This window comes from Periplaneta americana, chromosome 1 (assembly GCF_040183065.1).
Source record: "Periplaneta americana isolate PAMFEO1 chromosome 1, P.americana_PAMFEO1_priV1, whole genome shotgun sequence".
NCBI lineage: Eukaryota > Metazoa > Arthropoda > Insecta > Blattodea > Blattidae > Periplaneta > Periplaneta americana.
In genome coordinates, this window is record NC_091117.1 from 208,172,095 (window position 1) to 208,194,196 (window position 22,102).

General features: G+C 32.9%; 1 protein-coding gene across 7 annotated transcripts in view; it reads right to left on the reverse strand.

The window, feature by feature from the left end:
* Positions 1–9,331: 9,331 nt before the first annotated feature.
* Ogdh (oxoglutarate dehydrogenase Nc73EF) overlaps positions 9,332–22,102 on the reverse strand; it is a 117,982-nt gene continuing 105,211 nt past the window's right edge. For 4 of the 7 annotated variants that reach the window (XM_069836567.1, XM_069836564.1, XM_069836565.1 and 1 more), the window contains 2 exons: positions 19,407–19,529; positions 9,332–12,083 (listed from right to left, as the gene is read on the reverse strand). In XM_069836567.1, coding sequence (XP_069692668.1) covers positions 11,984–12,083; positions 19,407–19,529 — 223 coding nt within the window. In that variant the 3' untranslated portion in view covers positions 9,332–11,983. The remainder of the gene's footprint in view (positions 12,084–19,406; positions 19,530–22,102) is intronic. The other 3 variants (XM_069836571.1, XM_069836569.1, XM_069836570.1) reach the window with 1 other exon arrangement.

Consider the following 22,102-nt stretch of genomic DNA (forward strand, 5'->3'; position numbering starts at 1 on the left):
TGCGACATTGTAATACGAAGACAGTCTTTTTACAATTAGCAGAATTTTCGTCCAGTTTTATATTGGCCCATTTTAAGCTTTCGTTCAAAACATTTTACGCCCATACTGTCCTTGTCCATAGCATTTTGTCCATTTTCTTCATGAGCCATGATGTCCAATGTCACATCTAATTTGAAAATTAGGAAACACAAATGAAAATAGAGATAATTTAATTACATATTATTTAATACAAAATAATAATGACAAATGCTATGAGCATAGGAGTTAAAGACCGGAATTTATTCATTTTCTTCATGCTTTTCATCAACCATATTACTGTCATTGCAAGTTATCTTGAACTTCCTGAGCGGGGAAAGAGGGGCAGAGGGAAGGAAGTGCGTAACATGGGTGGAGCCAACTGAGTTGTTTGCGCATGCTCCGCATCATAATCTCTTGTCAAAAAACATAGAACTATTTCCTTCACTGCGTACCAGTAGTGTTAACATGGAGCAGCAACCACAGGGTAGTAATTATGGTGAAATCACACCACCGCGGAAAAAAGTAATGCTGTTATCCACACCGGAGAAAGAGAAATTATTGCAAATATAATATAAGTGTTGCGAGGAGGAAAAATTAAAGAAATGTTTGCTGGAACCTCTTGATAAGGAAAGTGAGAGAGCGGCTAAATACTCTGGCAAAAGTATTAGTTCCGTGAAGAGAATTAAGAATAATATTGAATTACAACCGACTGAACCTCACACTACTCTGGGAAAGAAATTATTGCTATAATAGTTATGTACAATAGTGTGTGTACTGTGAGCGACATAATGAATTACTGTTGTAAGTTATTTTGTTATAGTTCTGCAAAACATACTATTTCATTCCAGAATTAGGACTTGTGTAAAGTTGAAGTGGACGACTTCGATCAACATGTCATTCGGGATACAATCGAAGAATTCTATCTTGTTCAGAAAGTAGTACCTATGTTTAAGAAGATAATTCCGAATGGATGATGCCATTGACGAAATAATAATTAATTTTGGATCAAGCGATGAAGATGATGACGATGATGGTAGCAATGATAGGGATATGGATTGTGTATAATTGTAAATTAATGTAAATTCAAATAATAAGCCTGTAAAATATTGTTATAAGAATATGTACATATCAGCCATAGGTGTAAGTCATGTAGGCCTAGATAATGTATAGAAACAGCTGTAGTAACTCCACCATTGACAGTGCCCAGCTTGGATGAGAGAGGAGGAATGTACACACGATTATATTTAAATACTTACTCATTATAGGTTAATTAAAACCTGCTACGAAGCTATGTTCTCCTTTCAAAACCAGAGTGTCGTGAGATGATGTCTGTATTGAACCAAGTTCTTTTACAATAGAGAGCCATTAAGTGAAAGAACCAATGTTTTCTGAAAAGAGTCACGTTACCCGAGGGAGGGGCATCCTTGCCGTGCCCTTACGTTGATAAGTACATGCCGTACCGAGCAGTTCGAAAGACAGACTTAGGGGATGTAAGGTTCAAGATAACTTGAAATAACAGTACTATGCATCTTCAAATGGTACACAACTGCTCGCAGGTACTGCTTGATGTTGCCATTGTGTCTATACCGAGCATAATTTCATACAATTAGTTCAACGCATTGTTGATTGGTCACATACCAGTACTTCTTTGATAGAGGTGGTCTATATCGTGAATATCCTCCTCCAATTTGGACAAAAATGTTTTCAGTCTCTTGTTGTATAGTTTTAATACCATCTAAAACTCGCCATATATTTGCATGATGTGAAGCAATCAACTTTCCAAGTTTTTAATGAAATCCTTCAATGACATTATTCGTTCTATGTTGTCTTGATAGTACAAGCTTGTACTCATTCCAATTTGGTGAAGGAAATGTTGCTATATTTTCACAATTTCTTATAAAATAAAGGAATAAAATGGATAAAGAATAAAACTCGACAAAAATTTTGTATGAACATATGAATGCTGGACCAATAATCATGGACGCATGTGATGTGAACGAAAATTCCTGCAATGCTTTATTACTTTCTTACTGAATGAGCTTTCGACCATTGCTGTAGTGACTGGTAACGTGAGGAAAAGTTGCAGAAAACACACAATACGATGTAATGTGAAGAATGTAAAACTTGTATTCAATAACCACTGAAATACAGTGAAGCACAACAAATAATAATGAAATGGACATATAATTCCTATATTTTAACTTCGTTTCCACGTGGGTCATTACCGTACATTCATAACATCACTACACAAAAATCATCCAGTTTTGAAAATCCTGCAGATTCACATATGTAAGACATAATAAAAACCTAACCTAACCTGTCACAGATTCGTACATGCAAGGCATAGCCTGAGTGTACACCATGGTTTAAGCCACAGTCGCATTTGTCGCATTTTGCTACTCTACTTCTAAAAATGCAACAAACTTTGAATGTAAATGCGACAACCACATTGGACTTCAGAAACGAAGATTGTAATGGAGAAAATTAAATAAGAGATGTGTTTGAACTAATCTGAACTTAAATGAAAAACTAATGGCATGGGCAATCTTCAAAAAGGTATTGAGCAATAGATGTTTAGGAATTGATTTCAAAGAGTTGGTGCAATTCATGTAATTAAGTGAACAGTTTCTTCTAATTGATTTCTATAATTCCATCGCATACTGTAAATTGTGAGTGAGGATTTAGTTGCATGAATCTTGTAAAAACTGGAATTAGAAACTGGCTTTCAGTAAAAAGAGTTAGCATTCTACTAACAAATCTTGAAGGGCCTACTAGTAAAGAATTTCAATGTTTAAAGTGCCCATAAAATAACGTACTTTAATGTGAAGTAAATTCAGCAGTAATTCATTCTAAATATACCTACGTCTAATGATTTACTTACATAAGTATGTCTAGAGTGTGGTAAGATGAACTGAAAGTAATAAAACTCCAAGAAACAAATTACATAACTTTTTGTTTCTGCATACTTTATTAAATCAATGTCCCGAATTTAAAAGAAAACCTACAAATTAAACCAAACCCTTTAACTCTATTAAATATAGAATATAATCTAAATTTAACAGAAGAAATACTGAAATCAGAAGTAAACACTGAAATACTAAAACAATTGTCTTTAGAGACAATTAATATTAGGTACCCTCCACAAAACTGGCTTCATTTATACACTGACGGATCCTTGATCTCCAGAGAACAAGGTGCCGGTGCAGGTGTTACGTGCTGTCTCTTCTCACTTTATAGATCTCTTGGATATGGAACAACAAGTTTTGATGGAGAAATCATTGCAATAAGTGAAAGTCTCAGGAATCTTCTATGCCACATCAATAAATTTAAAAATGCAGTTATATTGTCAGACTCCAAAGCAGCTATTCTATCAATAGTCTCTAAACATACACCTTCATCTCAAACAGCAGAAATAACTAAAATGCTCTCTCAATTAATATCACTCAATAAAAGAATTGTATTCCAATGGATACCATCCCATTGCGGAATCCTGGGAAACGAGAATGCGGATGCTTTAGCAAAGAAGGGCAGCACTGCTACTTACAGACCTGTTACTAAATCTACATATTACTCTGTGAAGAGATTTATTAAATCTACATACTTAGACTTCAACAAACAAAATTTGATAACACAATCCCAAGGGAAAAAATGGAACTCTCTGCATCAAAATCCACAGTTAATTCCCGATTTACCACGAAAATCGTCTGTAGCTGCATTTAGATTGGCAACAGGCCATGATTGTTTGGCCAAACACCTGCATAGAATTGGAATATATCAGTCCCCTAACTGCCCATTGTGCAACTCAAACCAAGAAATGGATTCGGAACACCTCAAAATCTGTGCTTCAGCGGCTGGCCATGATAATATCTTTGAAAAATATTGGAGTGCAAGAGGTCAAATGACTTTATTGCCAAAAGCCTGGCATTAGAAAACAACAACAACAACACTTTATTAATTTTATCTTTCTATACAATTATTTATAATACTGCACAAGCATTTCGCAATTTGCACAAATATAATTTTTCATTTGTGCATTTTTGCGACAATTATTTATTTTCTAGCTTAAACCCTGGTGTACACTAGCGTGAAACTTCCGTAATGTCACCAAAGTTATGTTGGCATTACAAAGGAGACAGCTGAAGGTGTTGAAGCGAAATGGCAAGGGAACTATCTCAGTACTCGTTTAACCAAAAATAGTAAACTTACTGAGGATAATTTGTTATTCACTTTGTCTTTTATAATTCAGGAAATATAATCTTTAAGACTATAATTGAGAATATACTAATGTATGTATGTATGTTACTTGTAACGCAGATCAATTGACACAGAGAGGAATACCTGTGACATTGGTCCCTTCCTTCCACTGGGACAGACTTGAAATCGAGATAGGAGGTCAAAATATATTCTGCTGCCGCCAAACATTCCTTGAATATAATGACAATGGATGTAACGATCCTCTTTGCCTCAAAGCTGTAACTGCAGTCATGGAAGCCCTTGAGAGATTGACTCCATCACTACGTGACTACCATGAATATCTGAAAGTGTTTCAAGAAGCTCGGCAAACAGAATCCTTCAAAGAAGTTTCACTCTTCCAAAGATCTGTTGTTGAAAGTATTACTAATGCTGTTGCTGAATCATCTCATTTATTCTGTCGAAATATTATTGAAGATATCATAACTGAAGTCTTCATTAACAAAAGCAGCCAGGAAAATAGCAGAACAATTGTACACCATGCTGAAGCACCAAGTATTTCTGATTACATTTCCGAAGACATTGTAAATTTTGCTTGCCAATCTATAGAAGACAATCAGACTGGAAATTTCATGCACCAACTTGCTGACGATATTGTCAATTCGGTATTTTTTTCTACACAAGATGGTCGAAGTTCTAATTCTTCTGCAAAGTAGATGAAAGCACAAATAGACGAAGATATCTGCAAGAGATGACGAAATTGATTCCTGCACAAATGTATTAAGAATGCTATTTCAGATGGCAATAATATGGAAAAATAACTTTTTAAGTTAATATGTATCCTATAATATTAATAAAGTGAACATTAGCTAAGAATTCATGTTCTCATTTTAGATTTTTGAGATAAGACTTATCCCCACAATCTTCTTTCCCTTTATATACTTACAGTACAAACTCGATTATCCATTTTAATAGGTAAGGACATAGTGAACAGTCAATAAGAAAAAAAAAAAAGCATAATTTGTATTATACTTAAATCTATCTAGTGCCATTTAAGATGCTTTAAAAAGTTGGTTACCTTTTCTGTTCTTTCCTACAACTAATTTTATTTACATTCTGGGCTTACTAATTACTCAGAAATATTCGAGCAAGCAAGTGCGAAGTGAAATTTTTATGATAGTTCAAAAGAGTGAAAGTGTTCATTTAAATTTGGTAACGAAATGAACTAAGGTTTTTACATTCAATGATGCTAAGCCATTATAGAAGGCATAGGGTGACCAGATGTCCGGATTTCTCTGAACACGTCCTGGCCAACTTTTACCGAAATAAATAAAATGTTCGGCTTTTTCAATACAAGTAAAATATCCGACTTTCAAGAACATAATGTTGCAAGCATTGAAATGTATAAGAAAGTAATTTAAGGTCGAAAATCACATAAGGAATATTTAGATAGACGAACTGTTCAGTTCGATAAGTGTCTGTCTTTATTGGTTGAACATGAGAGATTTGGCAAAGAAAGGCTGTAGTTTTTCCTTCGAGACTATAGATTTACAATGGAGTAAATTTTTTGAATAGGCTTCGAATATTATGTGTTTCCATCAGTTTCAGTTCATATGTCAATTCTTTTTTGTTTTTTTTTCAGTAATGGGACATAGTACTTCGATTTTTATTGTATTTATAAATTTAATATTAATTGTAATTATAATTGTAATTGTATTCTTAATATTGTAGTTGTAATCCCCTGGTAGAGGGGAAGAGAAGGCCTGATGGCCTTATCTCTACCAGGTTAAATAAATAAATAAATAAATAAATAAAATACACGCACGCAAAATAGCTGCATACTAGCCATACCAACACATAAGACATCATCGTATTCATCATCATACACAATCTCGCTATCGCGCTTGTGGAATATCCTACCCAGTGACATCAGAGACTGTCGGAATTTAGTAGCGTTCAAAAGCAAACTTCTTAAGCATTTTCTTACTGCGTAGAGTAGGTTTAATTTGTACTTAATCAATAAAAGAAATGCTTCTCTCTTCTTAACTTTTACAATAAACTGTCTAGCTTTTATTAATCAGTTAATCTTTTAGTACTTTCATTTTTATATTTAATATTAATTGTAATTATAATTGTTTTTTCTTTATCCAATGCCACCAGGTTGTCTTTTCGACATTTCTGGTCTTCTCTCCTGGCCGTGGCTTAGTTGTAACTCACTTCTGAGGTTGGGGCACCTGGAAGGCGGAGTTACATTACCCCGATGATGTGATAGGATGATTATGATAATGTGGTGCCAGGAGAGGTCTTAAATCTAAACTTAACCTAAATTCCAGACCATGGACGAACAGGAAAAATTCCTGTGCTCTAACCGGGAATCGAACCCGGGACCTCATGAACTATAGCCAGAAGCTCTGACCACTAGACCATGAGGCTGGTCGTAATTATAATTGTAATTGTATTCTTAATATTGTAGCTGTAATCCCCTGGTAGAGAGGAAGAGAAGGCCTGATGGTCGTATCTCTACCAGGTTAAATAAATAAATAAATAAGTAAATAAATAAAATAAATAAATATATAAAATAAATGAATAAATAAATAAATGAATAAAATAAATAAATTAAATAAATGAATAAACTAAATGAATAAAATAAATAAATAAAATAAATAAATAAAATAAATAAATAAAATAAATAGAATGAATGAATGAATGAATGAATGAATGAATGCATGGATGGATGGATGAATGAATGAATAAATGAAACAAATAAAATATATAAATGAATAAATAGATAAATAAATAAATAAATAAAATAAATAAATAAAATAGAATGAATGAATGAATGAATAAATGAAACAAATAAAATATATAAATGAATAAATATATAAATAAATAAATAAATAAATAAATAAAATAAATAAATAAAATAAATAGAATGAATGAATGAATGAATGAATGAATGAATGCATGGATGGATGGATGGATGAATGAATGAAAGAATAAATGAAACAAATAAAATATATAAATGAATAAATAGATAAATAAATAAAATAAATAAATAAATAAATAAAATAGAATGAATGAATGAATGAATGAATGAATAAATGAAACAAATAAAATATATAAATGAATAAATAGATAAATAAATAAAATAAATAGAATGAATGAATGAATGCATGGATGGATGGATGGATGAATGAATAAATGAAACAAATAAAATATATAAATGAATAAATAGATAAATAAATAAATAAATAAAATAAATAAATAAAATAAATAGAATGAATGAATGAATGAATGAATGAATAAATGAAACAAATAAAATATATAAATGAATAAATAGATAAATAAATAAATAAATAAAATAAATAGAATGAATGAATGAATGAATAAATGAAACAAATAAAATATATAAATGAATAAATAGATAAATAAATAAATAAAATAAATAAATAAAATAAATAGAATGAATGAATGAATGAATGCATGGATGGATGGATGGATGGATGGATGAATGAATGAATGAATAAATGAAACAAATAAAATATATAAATGAATAAATAGATAAATAAATAAATAAATAAATAAAATAAATAAATAAATAAAATAAATAGAATGAATGAATGAATGAATGAATGAATGCATGGATGGATGGATGGATGGATGAATGAATGAATGAATAAATGAAACAAATAAAATATATAAATGAATAAATAAATAAATAAATAAAATAAATAAATAAAATAAATAGAATGAATGAATAAATGAAACAAATAAAATATATAAATGAATAAATAGATAAATAAATAAATAAATAAAATAAATAGAATGAATGAATGAATGAATAAATGAAACAAATAAAATATATAAATGAATAAATAGATAAATAAATAAATAAATAAAATAAATAAATAAAATAAATAGAATGAATGAATGAATGAATGCATGGATGGATGGATGGATGGATGAATGAATGAATGAATAAATGAAACAAATAAAATATATAAATGAATAAATAGATAAATAAATAAATAAATAAAATAAATAAATAAAATAAATAGAATGAATGAATAAATGAAACAAATAAAATATATAAATGAATAAATAGATAAATAAATAAATAAATAAATAAATAAAATAAATAGAATGAATGAATGAATGAATGAATGAATGAATGAATGAATAAATGAAAGAAATAAAATATATAAATGAATAAATAGATAAATAAATAAATAAAATAAATAAATAAAATAAATAGAATGAATGAATGAATGAATGAATGAATGCATGGATGGATGGATGGATGGATGGATGAATGAATGAATGAATAAATGAAACAAAATATATAAATGAATAAATAGATAAATAAATAAATAAATAAAATAAATAAATAAAATAGAATGAATGAATGAATGAATGAATGAATGAATAATGCAAAAGATGAAAGGAACAGATTGTAAGTAGATACAGTACAATTTTAAGCATTCCACATGTAAATAATTTCATGCCTATTTGTTGAAATACCCAAAGTTACTTACGGAAATTGTAACAGCTACAGTAGTCTACTGGCTTAGAGTACTGGACTTACAATCCTGTGAACCCGAGTTTAATCCCTGGTTTGTAACTTGTGTTGGCAAGCCTGCAGTCCAGGGGTTTTCTCTGGGAGCTCCGGTTCCCCTGTCGTGTCCCAACAAATATCCAGCATCATCTCATCTCATCGCAGGTGTAACATAAACTAGCCTCTGAGCTGCAGGATATATAAAGAAGTGTCCAGAAGCAGCACAGGAATTTCGCTATCTTCACTCGAAGTTGTTTCAATTTACGAATATTCCAACGTGTTTCTTCACCACAAAAAGTCTCCCTCTCTCTCTCCCTCTGTACGTATGTGTATGCTGAGTGTGCGCATGTGCGTGTGCGAGTTACAAATCAGATTGAATTATTCAACTGTGTTGAGATACGGTGGTACCAGATTGTTGAAACCCCCAACATCTTTATCATAAGCAACATCTTTTAATGAACAAACAGCATTACTGTATACAAAGATGGAGAGACTTTTCACTTATATTTCTTCAAGGTGTACTTCATATGGTTCAGACATGCAAGGGTGAAGGCATTTTACACTTACTTTATCTGCACAACTTCATTAATTTCTTTAATTTCTTTTCAATATATCAACAAACACATTCATACAATTTTAATAGTGAAAAATAAATAATGTACCAAGATTTCTTAACTTCACAATCAATCTTTCAGCACCACCAAAATTTCTGATCCTGTGCAGATGCAACATGTACAGCACATTCGTCTATACAATCCCTTCTTTCACTTTTATGACCTGATTTTTCATCAGATACTTTAATGGAGTCTAATGTTCCTACATAAACGTTTATTTCAAGATAATTAATGTGCATAAAAATATTTTATATCTCTCAGCTTAAATAACGATTCTCATTTACTTACGAAATATCTGCGATTTGTAATGAGAGGTAATATGGAAATACTGTGATTTTCTGTAAGCATGGGATGGAAAATCTGTGATATCTGCAATGATAGTAAACTTTACTTCTTTATTCTAATAATATACTGTTCTATGAATTTATAAAGAATTAAGATTTTAGTTTTTTAACTGAAGGAAAAGACGTTTTTCTGTCAACTAATATGGCTGTACAAAGCAATACGTTGACTTTGATTGAAATTTCTCTTTCTATGTACAGTAATTACAAGTAGGGATTTGAAAATGTAAATAATTCACAATGTACATAATCATAAAAACGGCATCTCATTAATTAATATCTTACTAACTTGCAGTCAAATCAGTCAAAAAATTATAACATAGGATCTTTACATAATGTTATGCTATCTGTATATATCATATAATTTAAGCTTACGGCCAGTGCTGAGATGTAAACAATATTATGACTGCACATAAGGATCGGCATAACTAATGCATTGTTATGTGTTATGATACGCAGCCTGGAAATATCTATGTCACGCTAGTGGTGAAAGAGTGGAAACCAAGCATGTCTACGTAAAACTCCCACAACCAACAATTTTTAAAGAATAAAATACAGTTCACTGTATGGCTATGGTGGGCTACACATTGTTCAATTCTGCAAAATCATGCAATTAAAATGAAGTTTAAATTTCTATACTACAATACTACATTTATAATACCACTACCACATACTTCAATGTGGGTGAAACAAATCTCCTGCATTTTTACCCCAGCTTCAAGCCTTCTTGTATCCAATTCTGGTCAAGACATGGTACTGTCAGAAGTATCAAATAAAAAAAAAAAAATTTTTTTTTTACTTGCTACAAATAATAAAACTGACAAAATAAATTACAGTCGAACATCTACTATTCCAATTATTTTGTCTCAAGGTAATTTCAGATTTCCAGATTATAATACACCAGTAAATGAAATAATATATATTTCTCTATTATTCGAAATTGTTGTTTAGTCAACTGTACGAAGACAGGTCTGAATCTCATAAGGCATCACTATTATATCGAAATATAATAATCCGTGGTGCTACAGCCTGTGAAGGGCCTAGACCGACCAGCCGGCTGCTGGCCTCACGCCCACATGCCTAAGCAGAGGTGGACGATCATCCAACCAGAATGGAGGTATCGTGTGATTAGCACGATGATTCCCCCAGCCGTTATAGCTGGCATTCGCAACCGGATTTTGCTACCTATCGTAGCTCCCCAAGTGCATCACGATGCTGGGTGGGCACCGGTCCCATATACTGGCCGAAATTTTCATGAGAAAATTTCTTCCCCCATGAGGACTCGAACCAGCGCGCATTCTGTAATGCGAGTCCTAGGCAGAATGCCTTAGACCGCGACACCACGGCGTGGGACTATATCGAAATATAATTTATCTTAATGGATGGAAAAAATTATTTAACTCTAATTATATCATCAAAATTTCGTATAGGTACATAAAAATATCGAGGTTGCTTTGGAAGTGAGTAAAAGATATAAAAAAAATTGTGCATAGATTTTCATAAATGGGTGGAAATACCAGTTGTTTAAAAAAATAACTCTCAACAAAACGAAAGATTCATTAGAGAAAGAGGGAGGGGGAGTTGGAGGGGAGGTAGAATGTATAGCAAGTTAAAGTATAGTCATTAAATTTGGTACTCAAAGAAAATTTACATTAGGAGTAATAATGTAAAATACAGTCTTGCGATAACTTTATCTTTGTAATTTTATAAATGGGTGAAAACAACAAAAAAATGTCTTAGAGATCAGCTATTTTACAAATTACGATAAGGCGAAAATTATTTCTTTATATCTCAAAATTCTGACAAGATTAAATATTTTTTGGGTTCCATGCACTTCGAAATACCAAGGTTCGACTGTAATAGAATACTCTGCACAATTTCATCACAAGTTCGAAAAATGCGAACAGTAACCAATGCAGACATATGTTTAAACAGATATCATTTTCTTTCAGGCTCCATACCATAGCACGTAACATGCCTTTAAAAACAGCTCTCTGACATCCTCATCTGATTGTAAATGTGGGCTGTAGTGGATCTGTAAATGTTCCATTTGGATCTGATAGTAGGTAACTTCTTCATTCAAGGAAAAATACAAGTACTCCATAAAATGTACATGAGTAGTAATTAACCACAATAATTTAATGATGTCAAAAATGAAGAAAAGAATGAGCATGTAAAGTCACTGCAGCCCTGAAGTACCAAACTGTTTGACCAGCAGACTATTATATAACATCATCACCAACTTTCAGTAATTACAACCTTCCTTAGACAGCCATAGCATCATCCAAGAGAGCTGTCAGCTCCCGCAAATGTTGCATTTTGCTACCAGTGGCTGGTGAAGCAGCAGTTGGTCGTCCAGCATAACTGAAAATAAATGAATATGTCTTAGTGTAATGAAAATACAGTGCATTCTTCAAAAATAGGTTAAATAAGCACATGCCAACCAGGGAATTTTACTAAAATTGATGTACAGTGAGAGACATAACTAAAGAGCAGGCAAAAATGTCTCAAGATCTGTAGCACAGTTCATAAGAGGCCACAGTTTTAATTCCTCCTCAGCATAGATATGATATGATATGATATATGATATATTTCGTCACAGCACTTCTTTACATGTAATGGTGTACCTCACATTTCTGTATCCGGTGCCACCATAACATATTATTACAATAACACATTATTTGCAGTACACGTCTACACAAATACTCCCAATTATTACACTATGTACCTTTTTTGTTATTTGGTCAAATTCCCCTTCAGTATTTCTCCTACATTTCATTTGCTATTCTCTATTTGTTCCTTAATTCTAATATATCTAATACGGTATTCCATACTACTTTCACACCCCCTTTATCCTCTAACTACTATTCACTAAAATCTCAATTTCAATTTACCTCTATAAATTATCATATTGAATTATTTGTCCTATTTGTTCTTTGACCTTTTCTCCTATCTTTCTCTTATATTCATTTACTGTTCCAACGTTCAAATGTTAGTACTAATTTTATGCTTCACTTGTTCACTTCTCTTAACCCTTTCTCACTATTTTCTCATATTCCTATTTGCGCTCACTTCCACTTTCTCACTATTCTGCTTACACCTAATCCATTGTCACTATTCTCACTTCCTATAAATAGCTACCTATATTTTATTCAACACATCTGCTTATACACTTTCTCTCTCCCCTATACTTCTCTATCTTTTCCAGTTTCACTTTGTTTGCACTTTTTGATCACATCCACATTTTTTTAAACGTTTCAAATATCTCTGCTATATCCTCAGCTGTCGCAGGTTTTGACCTTTCTTTACTGTTCGTCTCTGCCTTATTTCTATCTTTGTCTGTCTTTCTATTTATTTCTTCTTCTATTCCTCTTTTATTTTTCCCCCCCACGCTTTCACTTTCACATACTAGATTGTAGATATGTAATACAGTAAAATCCCTTGTAACCAGCACCCAATTAACCGGCAATACCAAAATAACGGCACTTTTGGCTGGGCCGAAAAAAAAAAAGTTTTTAAATCTGCTGCACGGTCACAGCCTGGGCTGTCAGTGTTGCCACATTAGGAAGTTCGCACAAACTTTCATGTTCAGAACCTAAAATAAAAAAAAGTGTAATACAGGGTCAGGCAGAAAGATCTCCCCGATCAGAAACATAAATAACATGAGTAACATAAATCCTATTCAAAATTTTATTTTATCGTTGTACAGAAGAATGTTTGCCATTTTGACAGCACTTCGTTTTAAATATAACTAGTGGCTTGTGCAGCAAATGCTGCAAACTAAGTTCATTAGACGTTCAAATAAACATTTTTCAGATTTATTTTCAATGAAGAATGCCAGACATTTTGAAAGTTATTTGTTTCCATAATAATGAAAGATGCTCTCTGTCGAGCCAATACTGAAGAGAACCACGCATATAAATATCCACACCACACCGCCATTAAATATATGAAAAAGACCCAACCCCACTTGATTAATAACTATAAAAATATTTGATTTTTAATAATATTATTATCTTACGTAAGTTTTATAGCTTTCAGTAACATATACTATATAGCCGCCACTCAGTAAAATATAGAAATCAAAATCTAATTTAAGTTATTCTCTACATCTACTTATATAACCCCAAAACGTTTCACTTTCATGTCATCAATATAGCATTAATATGTATAATTAATGAAAAATAGTCACATCATGGCATTAACTACAATAATATTTCATTTCTAATGTTAATAATGTCATCAAATCACCTCAAGTTTTGTAGTTTTTAATATCCAATACACAGCTGTACCCAGAAAATTACACACCACAGAATCGAACCTGTAAATTATTTTTAGTAAGTTAAGTTTTTAATAACCAATTTAATTTGAGCTCTAAATATGTCAGCATTCTTGCAGATCATGGCCTTCGTGTAATATTGCTTACTGTAGTTTGTGTTTTGTTTTATTCTGAAATGCAATTAGCTAGTTCTCAAAACTGACAACAGATGGATTTTGGAAAATAGGAAAATTATGTTGAAAAATTGACATTTCACTGAAAACTACTATTTTTCTTAAAAACTTTGAGTTCCAAGCTTCAAAATGAGGGGTCATTTATTAAAATCCGTTCAGCCGTTTTCCCGTAATTTCCATTACCAGTTCAAATTATATATATAGATATCATTCCTCACAAGCTATAGGTCTACACTCCTCAAAGAGTGATTGTGCGTCCTTCTTCCTCAAAAAATTATCACTCTATTATTCCAAATTGTGCAGCAGCACACGAAATAGTAACATGCTCGCTGTGGAGAGGTCATTGATGCATTTCTCGAAGGTTTTCTGGAGACCAATATGAAATGTTTTGTTTCTTGACGCAGTCAAATGAAAATGAGCTTAGTCATTCTAAGTCATTCCCTCCTAAACTACTGAACTGGGAAATATGGAGACGAAATTTTCTAGAAAAATGACATAATTAATTAAAAGCCCTTACTAAGCAAAAGATTAATACAAAGTGTTTTCCTCTCTTCAACTGACTACATAAGGCATAGTGGCAAAAAAAATAGTATAGCTATGTGTATGTCCATGCAAGAGGATTTGCAGTATACGTACGGGCTATTCCATATGAAATCGATCAGTAAAAAACCTCGCATTTTTTAAAACTCTAATTTTTTCCCTATTTATACAAGGTGCTGAGGAGAGTGCATTTTCAAAAATATACTATCGAAAGTCAAATGGTTTTCGTACTATTGAGCGACAAATTTAGCGTATTTTATAAAAACAAGCCTCTTTCAGCGCTCAGAACTCTGGAACCATTTACTGCAGAACATTGAACGGGAGCTCATTTTGAAGCTAACATTTGGTAGGTTATGTTAAGAAGTAATCATTTTTATTTTACACAGAGAGACAGATAATCCGATTTTACTTGCTTTTAGGCTTTTTGGCCATTTGTAAAAATGTAAAAAAATATTGAGAAAAAACCTTGCATTATTAAGAGGGATTCGGCATTGTTTGCTCAGTGGCTCGGCAATAAGTTTCGAGGGTACTACTAAGATTTAAAATCATCCGTCCTCAAGTGAGGTTGACCACTGGGATCCGGAATTAACAAACATAAAAGATAATGGGAAATGAAACGGGCAAAATATTGATTAGATTTGTACATTAAAACAAAAATTTACGAGTTAATATATAGATGATAGTGTAAAATTTGAAAAGAGGCTTTCAGAATTTCAGATTATTTTCACACGTCTAAACCTGAATGGCGCAGTACTGCACGCACTGGCCGAGAGCTGAAGATAGGCGAGCGTTGGGCGCAAGATTCAAAATGGAAAAAATATGTTTATTTGTACTTTCAATGCGGAATCTAATCATATATTTTTAAAGTATTTTTTCGTGGCCAAAGGCGTCTTAATGAAGAAAAATCTAAATTTCTCTATTTCCATAAAAAGTAAGAAAAACTGTTTATATGTCAATATAAACTTTAACTTCTCAGCATCAAAATAAACCATGATTTTGATCATTGGGTGAAAGGGTTTCGGAGCCACAACAGTTTAAAGTTGCCAATTTTACGAAAATACGATAAATTTAAATATTATTAATTTAAACACTATTAAGTTCTGATGCCTCAAACTTTGCACAAAGCATTGTATCACAGTTGTCTACGGACAGAAAAAGTTTCATTGTATTTAAAAATTCCAAGGTCAATTTTCTCTATATTTCGGTCGATTTGAGATGGAATAGCCCGTACGTATCTTTCAATTGCAATGGTTATTTAGCATCAGTGTAATTATGAGATGGTTGTGAATTTGCAAACAGAAAAGATTTTGAAATGTGGCTGTGGGAAAATCATTTGATGTATCTTTCCTTAAAAAAAAAAAAATTAGTTACTGCATGAATTATCAGAAATTATGTTAAATTTATACTTTTCAATAAGTAGACTCCTTTCATGTGTCATGCAAATCACGAAGTTCCTATACTATAAAAGCCTAGTATTAATAATCCACAACCTACTGTTGAACATTCACTCAGGAATTTTTAAAGTTAGTTTTATTAGGTTTCTTAAAGGTGTAGAATTGAACAGATCTTTTCCTTAATCCACTTAGTCAATATTTAGCGACCTAACGATTAAGAAGTCTATAGGCTTGAAATTACTCAATGTCATTTCCAAATTATAGTGCTAGGTTTCACAGATACAGAAATGTAAAAACTGCAATGATTCTTTCCAAACTACATTAAGTCAACTGGTGTAATATCCCATAATTAATTAAGACATTTTGGAAGGAATTATTCAAAATTCACTCACAATCACTAAAGCACTAATGGACTTTAGTGCTAAGATTTTAATCATTTTTCCTTAAAATCAACTTACTGTATTGGAGGAAATTAATTAATTAATTTTGTTCCCTATAGATAGAAAAAGTGACCTAAAAAGTGCAATTTTTCGACTTGGTGAGTTTTGGAAAGGAGATCTTCAATTGTGAAGTACAGTTTTCGAGCGACCCCCAATGGCATCATGTATGTAATTTCATTAAAACTGACAGACACTTTAAAGACATGGTGATAGAGGAATTTCATTTTGAAAGCATGATAAAGTATTAAAAAAAAAATTAACATAATTTTGTTTTTCAAAACTTGTACTTACGAATACTTTAGATTCAATACCATTGTTCCTACCTCACCATGCTGTCATACTTTCAGCTAACATGATAATTACTATTTTAATAGTACATTATGCAACGAGCCTATAATGATAGTAATTAAGACGCGAGTATATTTGTTTATGAAACGAGTGCAAGCGAGTTTCATAATTTTCATATGAGCGTCTTAATTACCATTACAGGCAAGTTTCATACGATTTTTATGCTCGACCATATTTCTAACTTGAAATTATTCAGAAGTATTCATTTTATTCGCATCTGACTGAAGAACGGAAGTGACCTTGTGCATAGCTCGTAAATTGTGAGATGTGCGCAGACGCGAAAGTATTGATTTTTTCCGAGGAACAATAATGTCATTGACATTGATATAATCTAGAGAATAACATGAACTAATTTTGATATAACCTGGAAATTGATTTAGAATTGAAAAACGAGATGACAAATTGAATTTATTTGAATATTATTTACAATTAACGCTAATTATTATAGTAACAGAACATAACCTTCTGCAACAGTATTGGATTTCCAGCCTCCGTGACGTTTCCCTAGTTCTTTTTCGATTGCATATCCGAGAATAATCGAAAACCTGAACTTTAGTGAATAGGTGTACTTTAATGACATGCATTAAAGCACTGCTACCAGGTGTATAATTACTACATTTCGGCATGGTCGAGCATAAAATTACTTAACCCATTGCAACATAACTGGCCATGCAACACGAACACAATCAACAAACCCAAAAACATAAAATGCTTTTCATGTTCTTTTTAGTTGATTATTTTATGGCGCTGTATCAAGTGTTATGGTTATCTAGCATCTGAATGAGATGAAGGTGATAGTGCCAGCAAAATGAGTTCAGGGTCCAGCATCGAAAGTTACCAAGCATTTGCTTTTAATGGGTTGAGGGAAAACCCCGGGAAAAACCTCAACCAGGTAACTTGTGCCAACCATGATTTGAACCCATTCATGTTCTTCATCAAAGATTATTGTTAGGAGTGACTATTTTCTCTTAATTTCAATACATGGCAACGTTGAAATTTATTTACCAGAACAAAAGGTTCTTCTTTATACTAATACTGATAGCAATAATAATAATAATAATAATAATAATAATAATAATAATAATAATACGAGGGGGGTCCAGGAAATAACGACCGTTTTGTTGTAATAATTAAAAAATATATATATTTATTTGAAAAAACAAAGTCTGTTACATAACTGAAGCTTCCTTTACTTCTCTACATAATCACCACCTACATTTAAACATTTGTCGTATCTGTTCACTAGCTTTAGAATTCCCGTGTTATACTCCTCTGCCGCCAGTTCATTAAGCCAGGTGTTCAATGTCTTCTTCAACTCTTCATCACTTCCAAAACGCGTACCACCCAGAAAGTCTTTCAGCTTAGTGAAAAGGTGAAAATCGCTAGGAGCAAGGTCTGGACTATAGGGCGGATGATCAAAGATTTCCCAACCAAACTGATCCAGCAATTCTCGAGTTGAAGCAGCAGTGTGAGGGCGGGTGTTGTCGTGAAGAAGCACAACTCCTCTCGAAAACATTCCTCGCCTCTTGTTTTGGATGGCTCGCCGTAGTTTTTGTAAAGTCTCACAATAACGATTTGCATTGATCGTAGTGCCTTTTGGCATGAAATCCAGCAAAAGAACACCTTTGCGATCCCAAAAGACAGTAGTCATGACTTTTTGTGTTGAGAGAGTCTGTTTGAATTTTCTCGGTTTCTTGGATGATGAGGGATGATGCCACTGACGTGATTGGCGCTTGGTCTCTGGGGTGTTGTGAGACACCCAGGTCTCATCACCAGTCACAATTTGATCAAGAAAGGCGTCTCCATCTGTGTGATATCGCATCAAGAATGTCAATGCTGAGGCCATTCTCTGAGTTTTGCGTTGGTCACTCAGTTGCCGTGGAACCCATCGTGCACAGATTTTGTGGTAGCCAAGATGTTGCGACATAATTTCACCAAGCAAAGAACGAGAAATGTCAGGAAAGGCAATATGCAATTCGTCGAGTGATGTGCGCCTGTCTTGCAAGATTCTGTCGTTCACTTTAGTCTTCAGGTCTTCTGTGATGAGTGATGGGCATCTGGGTCGAGTTTCATCGTGGACATTTGTTCGCCCATTGTTGAACATTTCGCACCATTTTCTCACATTTCTTTCATTCATTACAGTATCACCATACACTTCTTTCAATTGCCGGTAAAATTCTGCAGGTTTCAAATGTCGGGCATTCAAAAATCGAATCACACTCCTCACCTCACAGTCGGCGGGATTATCAATCACGTCGTTCATTTTGAAGTAACACAAAATGCACAATGGCGACTTGTTGCAGCCAGTACTCACAACATTATGAGAACACATGTTAAGGAAGCCAGTTGATTCAAACAAGGAAGGGGAGTCAGCTGCGCGGCGGGTATGCGCGAATGGTCGTTATTTCCTGGATCCCCCTCATAATAGTAATAATAATAATAATAATAACAACAATAATAATAGTAGTAGTAGTGTGTAGGGAAAGTTATGTGGATAATAATGTTGCCCTCACCTAATAGTTCTAGGTGCGGACGTAGGGGGTTGAATTGGGGGGGTAGATTTTTCAGAAGAATCAGAGCTCCAGCTCAAAAACTTTCCAAAAAAACTCTCACCCTGTTCTTCGTGTCGCCTTGGTCTGCAAAAGGCACCAAGACCAGTATTTTATTACAACTGTATTACAGACCTTATTAGTGTCTGTATTAGATGACTATACAGGAACCTCTATAGAAAGAAGTGTTCCATATTTTGGTTTTTGTGAAGTTAATCACACCAGCAAACTTCTCTCATACAGTAAATGATTAAGAGTTATTGCTGGAGTATTCAACTCCCTATATGTAAGATAGTTGCAAGAAGTCTTCAGTGCAATGACTAAAGGCAACTACCTGCATATACCGACATGAAACAGAATGTTGCTCATCAGTATTCTGATCCAATTGTATATTCCTCACTGCTCAATAAAAGCTGGGATGTGCGTTTTTAAGGACGAGGATCACAAGAAAATAATGCTTATCTTTTTCTCTCTTTTCTCTCTCTCTCTCTCTCTCTCTCTCTCTCTCTCTCTCTCTCTCTCTCTCTCTCTCAAATCTTCACTTACTTCAGAATTTTTTTTTTTCTTATTTTCAGATTAATTTCGTGCTTTTGAATTAGTTGGGAAATACCTTCCTGTAATGCTATTCAAATAATAATGAGTTGACAACCACTGTTAAATCGTTGTGGTATGAACTGTGTTCTGTAAAGAGCTTCAAGAGATGGGCCAATTTTTGTTTCTGAGAGTGTACATACCATTTTAACCTCGTGCAAATGTGACAACTCAAAATTATACAAGGAGACGCAGTTTTATCACACAGAAGTTAGAAATACTATAACCAGATAATGTATAATCTATGTCCCATCGTATGTATAAAATAATATGCAGCAAATATAATTTAAGCTATTTTAAGTCTTATATTCACGATGTTTTCTCCAACTGAAACAGGAGCAAATGTAATTTTAAATATTTTAAGTCTTACGATCAAGATGTTTTCTCCAACTGGAACAATCCTCTAAAATGAATGTTTCAATTGAAAGAACATTTAATATTATAGTCGCGACGCTGTTATTTCCGGCGTGACTCCGCTTCTTTGCTTACGTCTTAGGAAGTGAAGGCTTTATAAAGTCTAGGTAGGTAGTATCGTTCGCCATTTTTGTTCTTTCGTTGCCGAGCTACCATACGAGGAATCTATTTGCCACACCGTTAAACATTATCATGTCGTAGCTCCTATGATAATAAATCAAACGCACTGTAATTCAGCAAATAATTGAGCAGCAAATAACGTCTTCGCGTGCTTCCTGCGAATGCTAACGAAAGAGCCAAAATGGCCGGCGATTATATTAAGTATTTATCGAGCCTTAAGAAATGAATAACGTCTTCATAAGCGAATCACAAGATACATACGTTTAAATGTAGCCGATCTGCAACGCGATTGGCTGCCGGAAATTAAAGCAACGGGACTATAACATATACCAACATTTAAGCGACTATACAATAAATTAAAAGTTAAAAATACATACATGATACAGTGAAAGAGCTCGAAAACAGTGAAACTTTAGGAAAAATTTGTAACAGCAGCTATTCACAAAGCTTCTGAAAGTGCATATTTTCTTTCGCATCTATAATGTTAATGAAGCATATTTATAGAAGTAATTATGAAAAGGCCGTAGTATTTTGCAATAACGCCACAAAATCCACCATATTGTTATGAGTTTTTAATGTGCATTATGAATAATGTAGTAGTTCAAATAATCTGTGCTATATTATCCTTCATGATTATAAATTAATCGGGTATTACTTCACTCCTGTGCAATGTTAGTACAATAAGTGCAGATGTGAAGAAACTATTTTCCATATTCACTGTTACACAAAATTGCCGACTTTAATGACTGCTAACATAATGAACAAAGGTTAAATCAATTCTAAATTCTACACGTTAATATTAACCATTCTCGATGTTTTTTACTATCATCATTATCACAGAGGACAGAGAAGGAAAAAAGAATTCATCATAAAAAGAATTCTGTCATACACAAACCTTATTCTCAGAAAACGAATTCCTTACACTGCTAAGGCTGCAAAGGTAGAGCTCTTGGCTAATCAATTTAATAATGTTAAAAAATAATTGGCATTATAATTATTACACTATATCAAGGATTAATCTGGAATTTTAGTGTATTTCTCTCTGCTTATCTATAGAACTTACGTAGTTTTCATTATGTATATTTCTTATTGTTTAAATCTAAATCATATGGAGATATGATCTCCTTTTCTGATCCCACAAATGCTGACCACCGACATATATACTGCTTCTCAGATTCTACTGTTTATCAGAAATTCATACACTCCCACAAGTTACTGTCCAGTAGAGACATTTGTAGTCTTAATCGAGACAATGCACATAGAGTTATCCCTCTACAATTCAAGAAAATTTTGTGGAAAACGATGGCCTGTAATTTTATCTGGGTGAGTCAGTTTTTCATACAAGACTAAACTTTGTGGATAACGATGGACTGTAATTTTATATGGGTGAGTCAGTTTTTCATACGAGACTAAACTTTGTGGACAACGATGGCCTGTAATTTTATCTGGGTGAGTCAGTTTTTCATACAAGACTAAACTTTGTGGACGATGGCCTGTAATTTTATCTGGGTGAGTCAGTTTTTCATATGAGACTA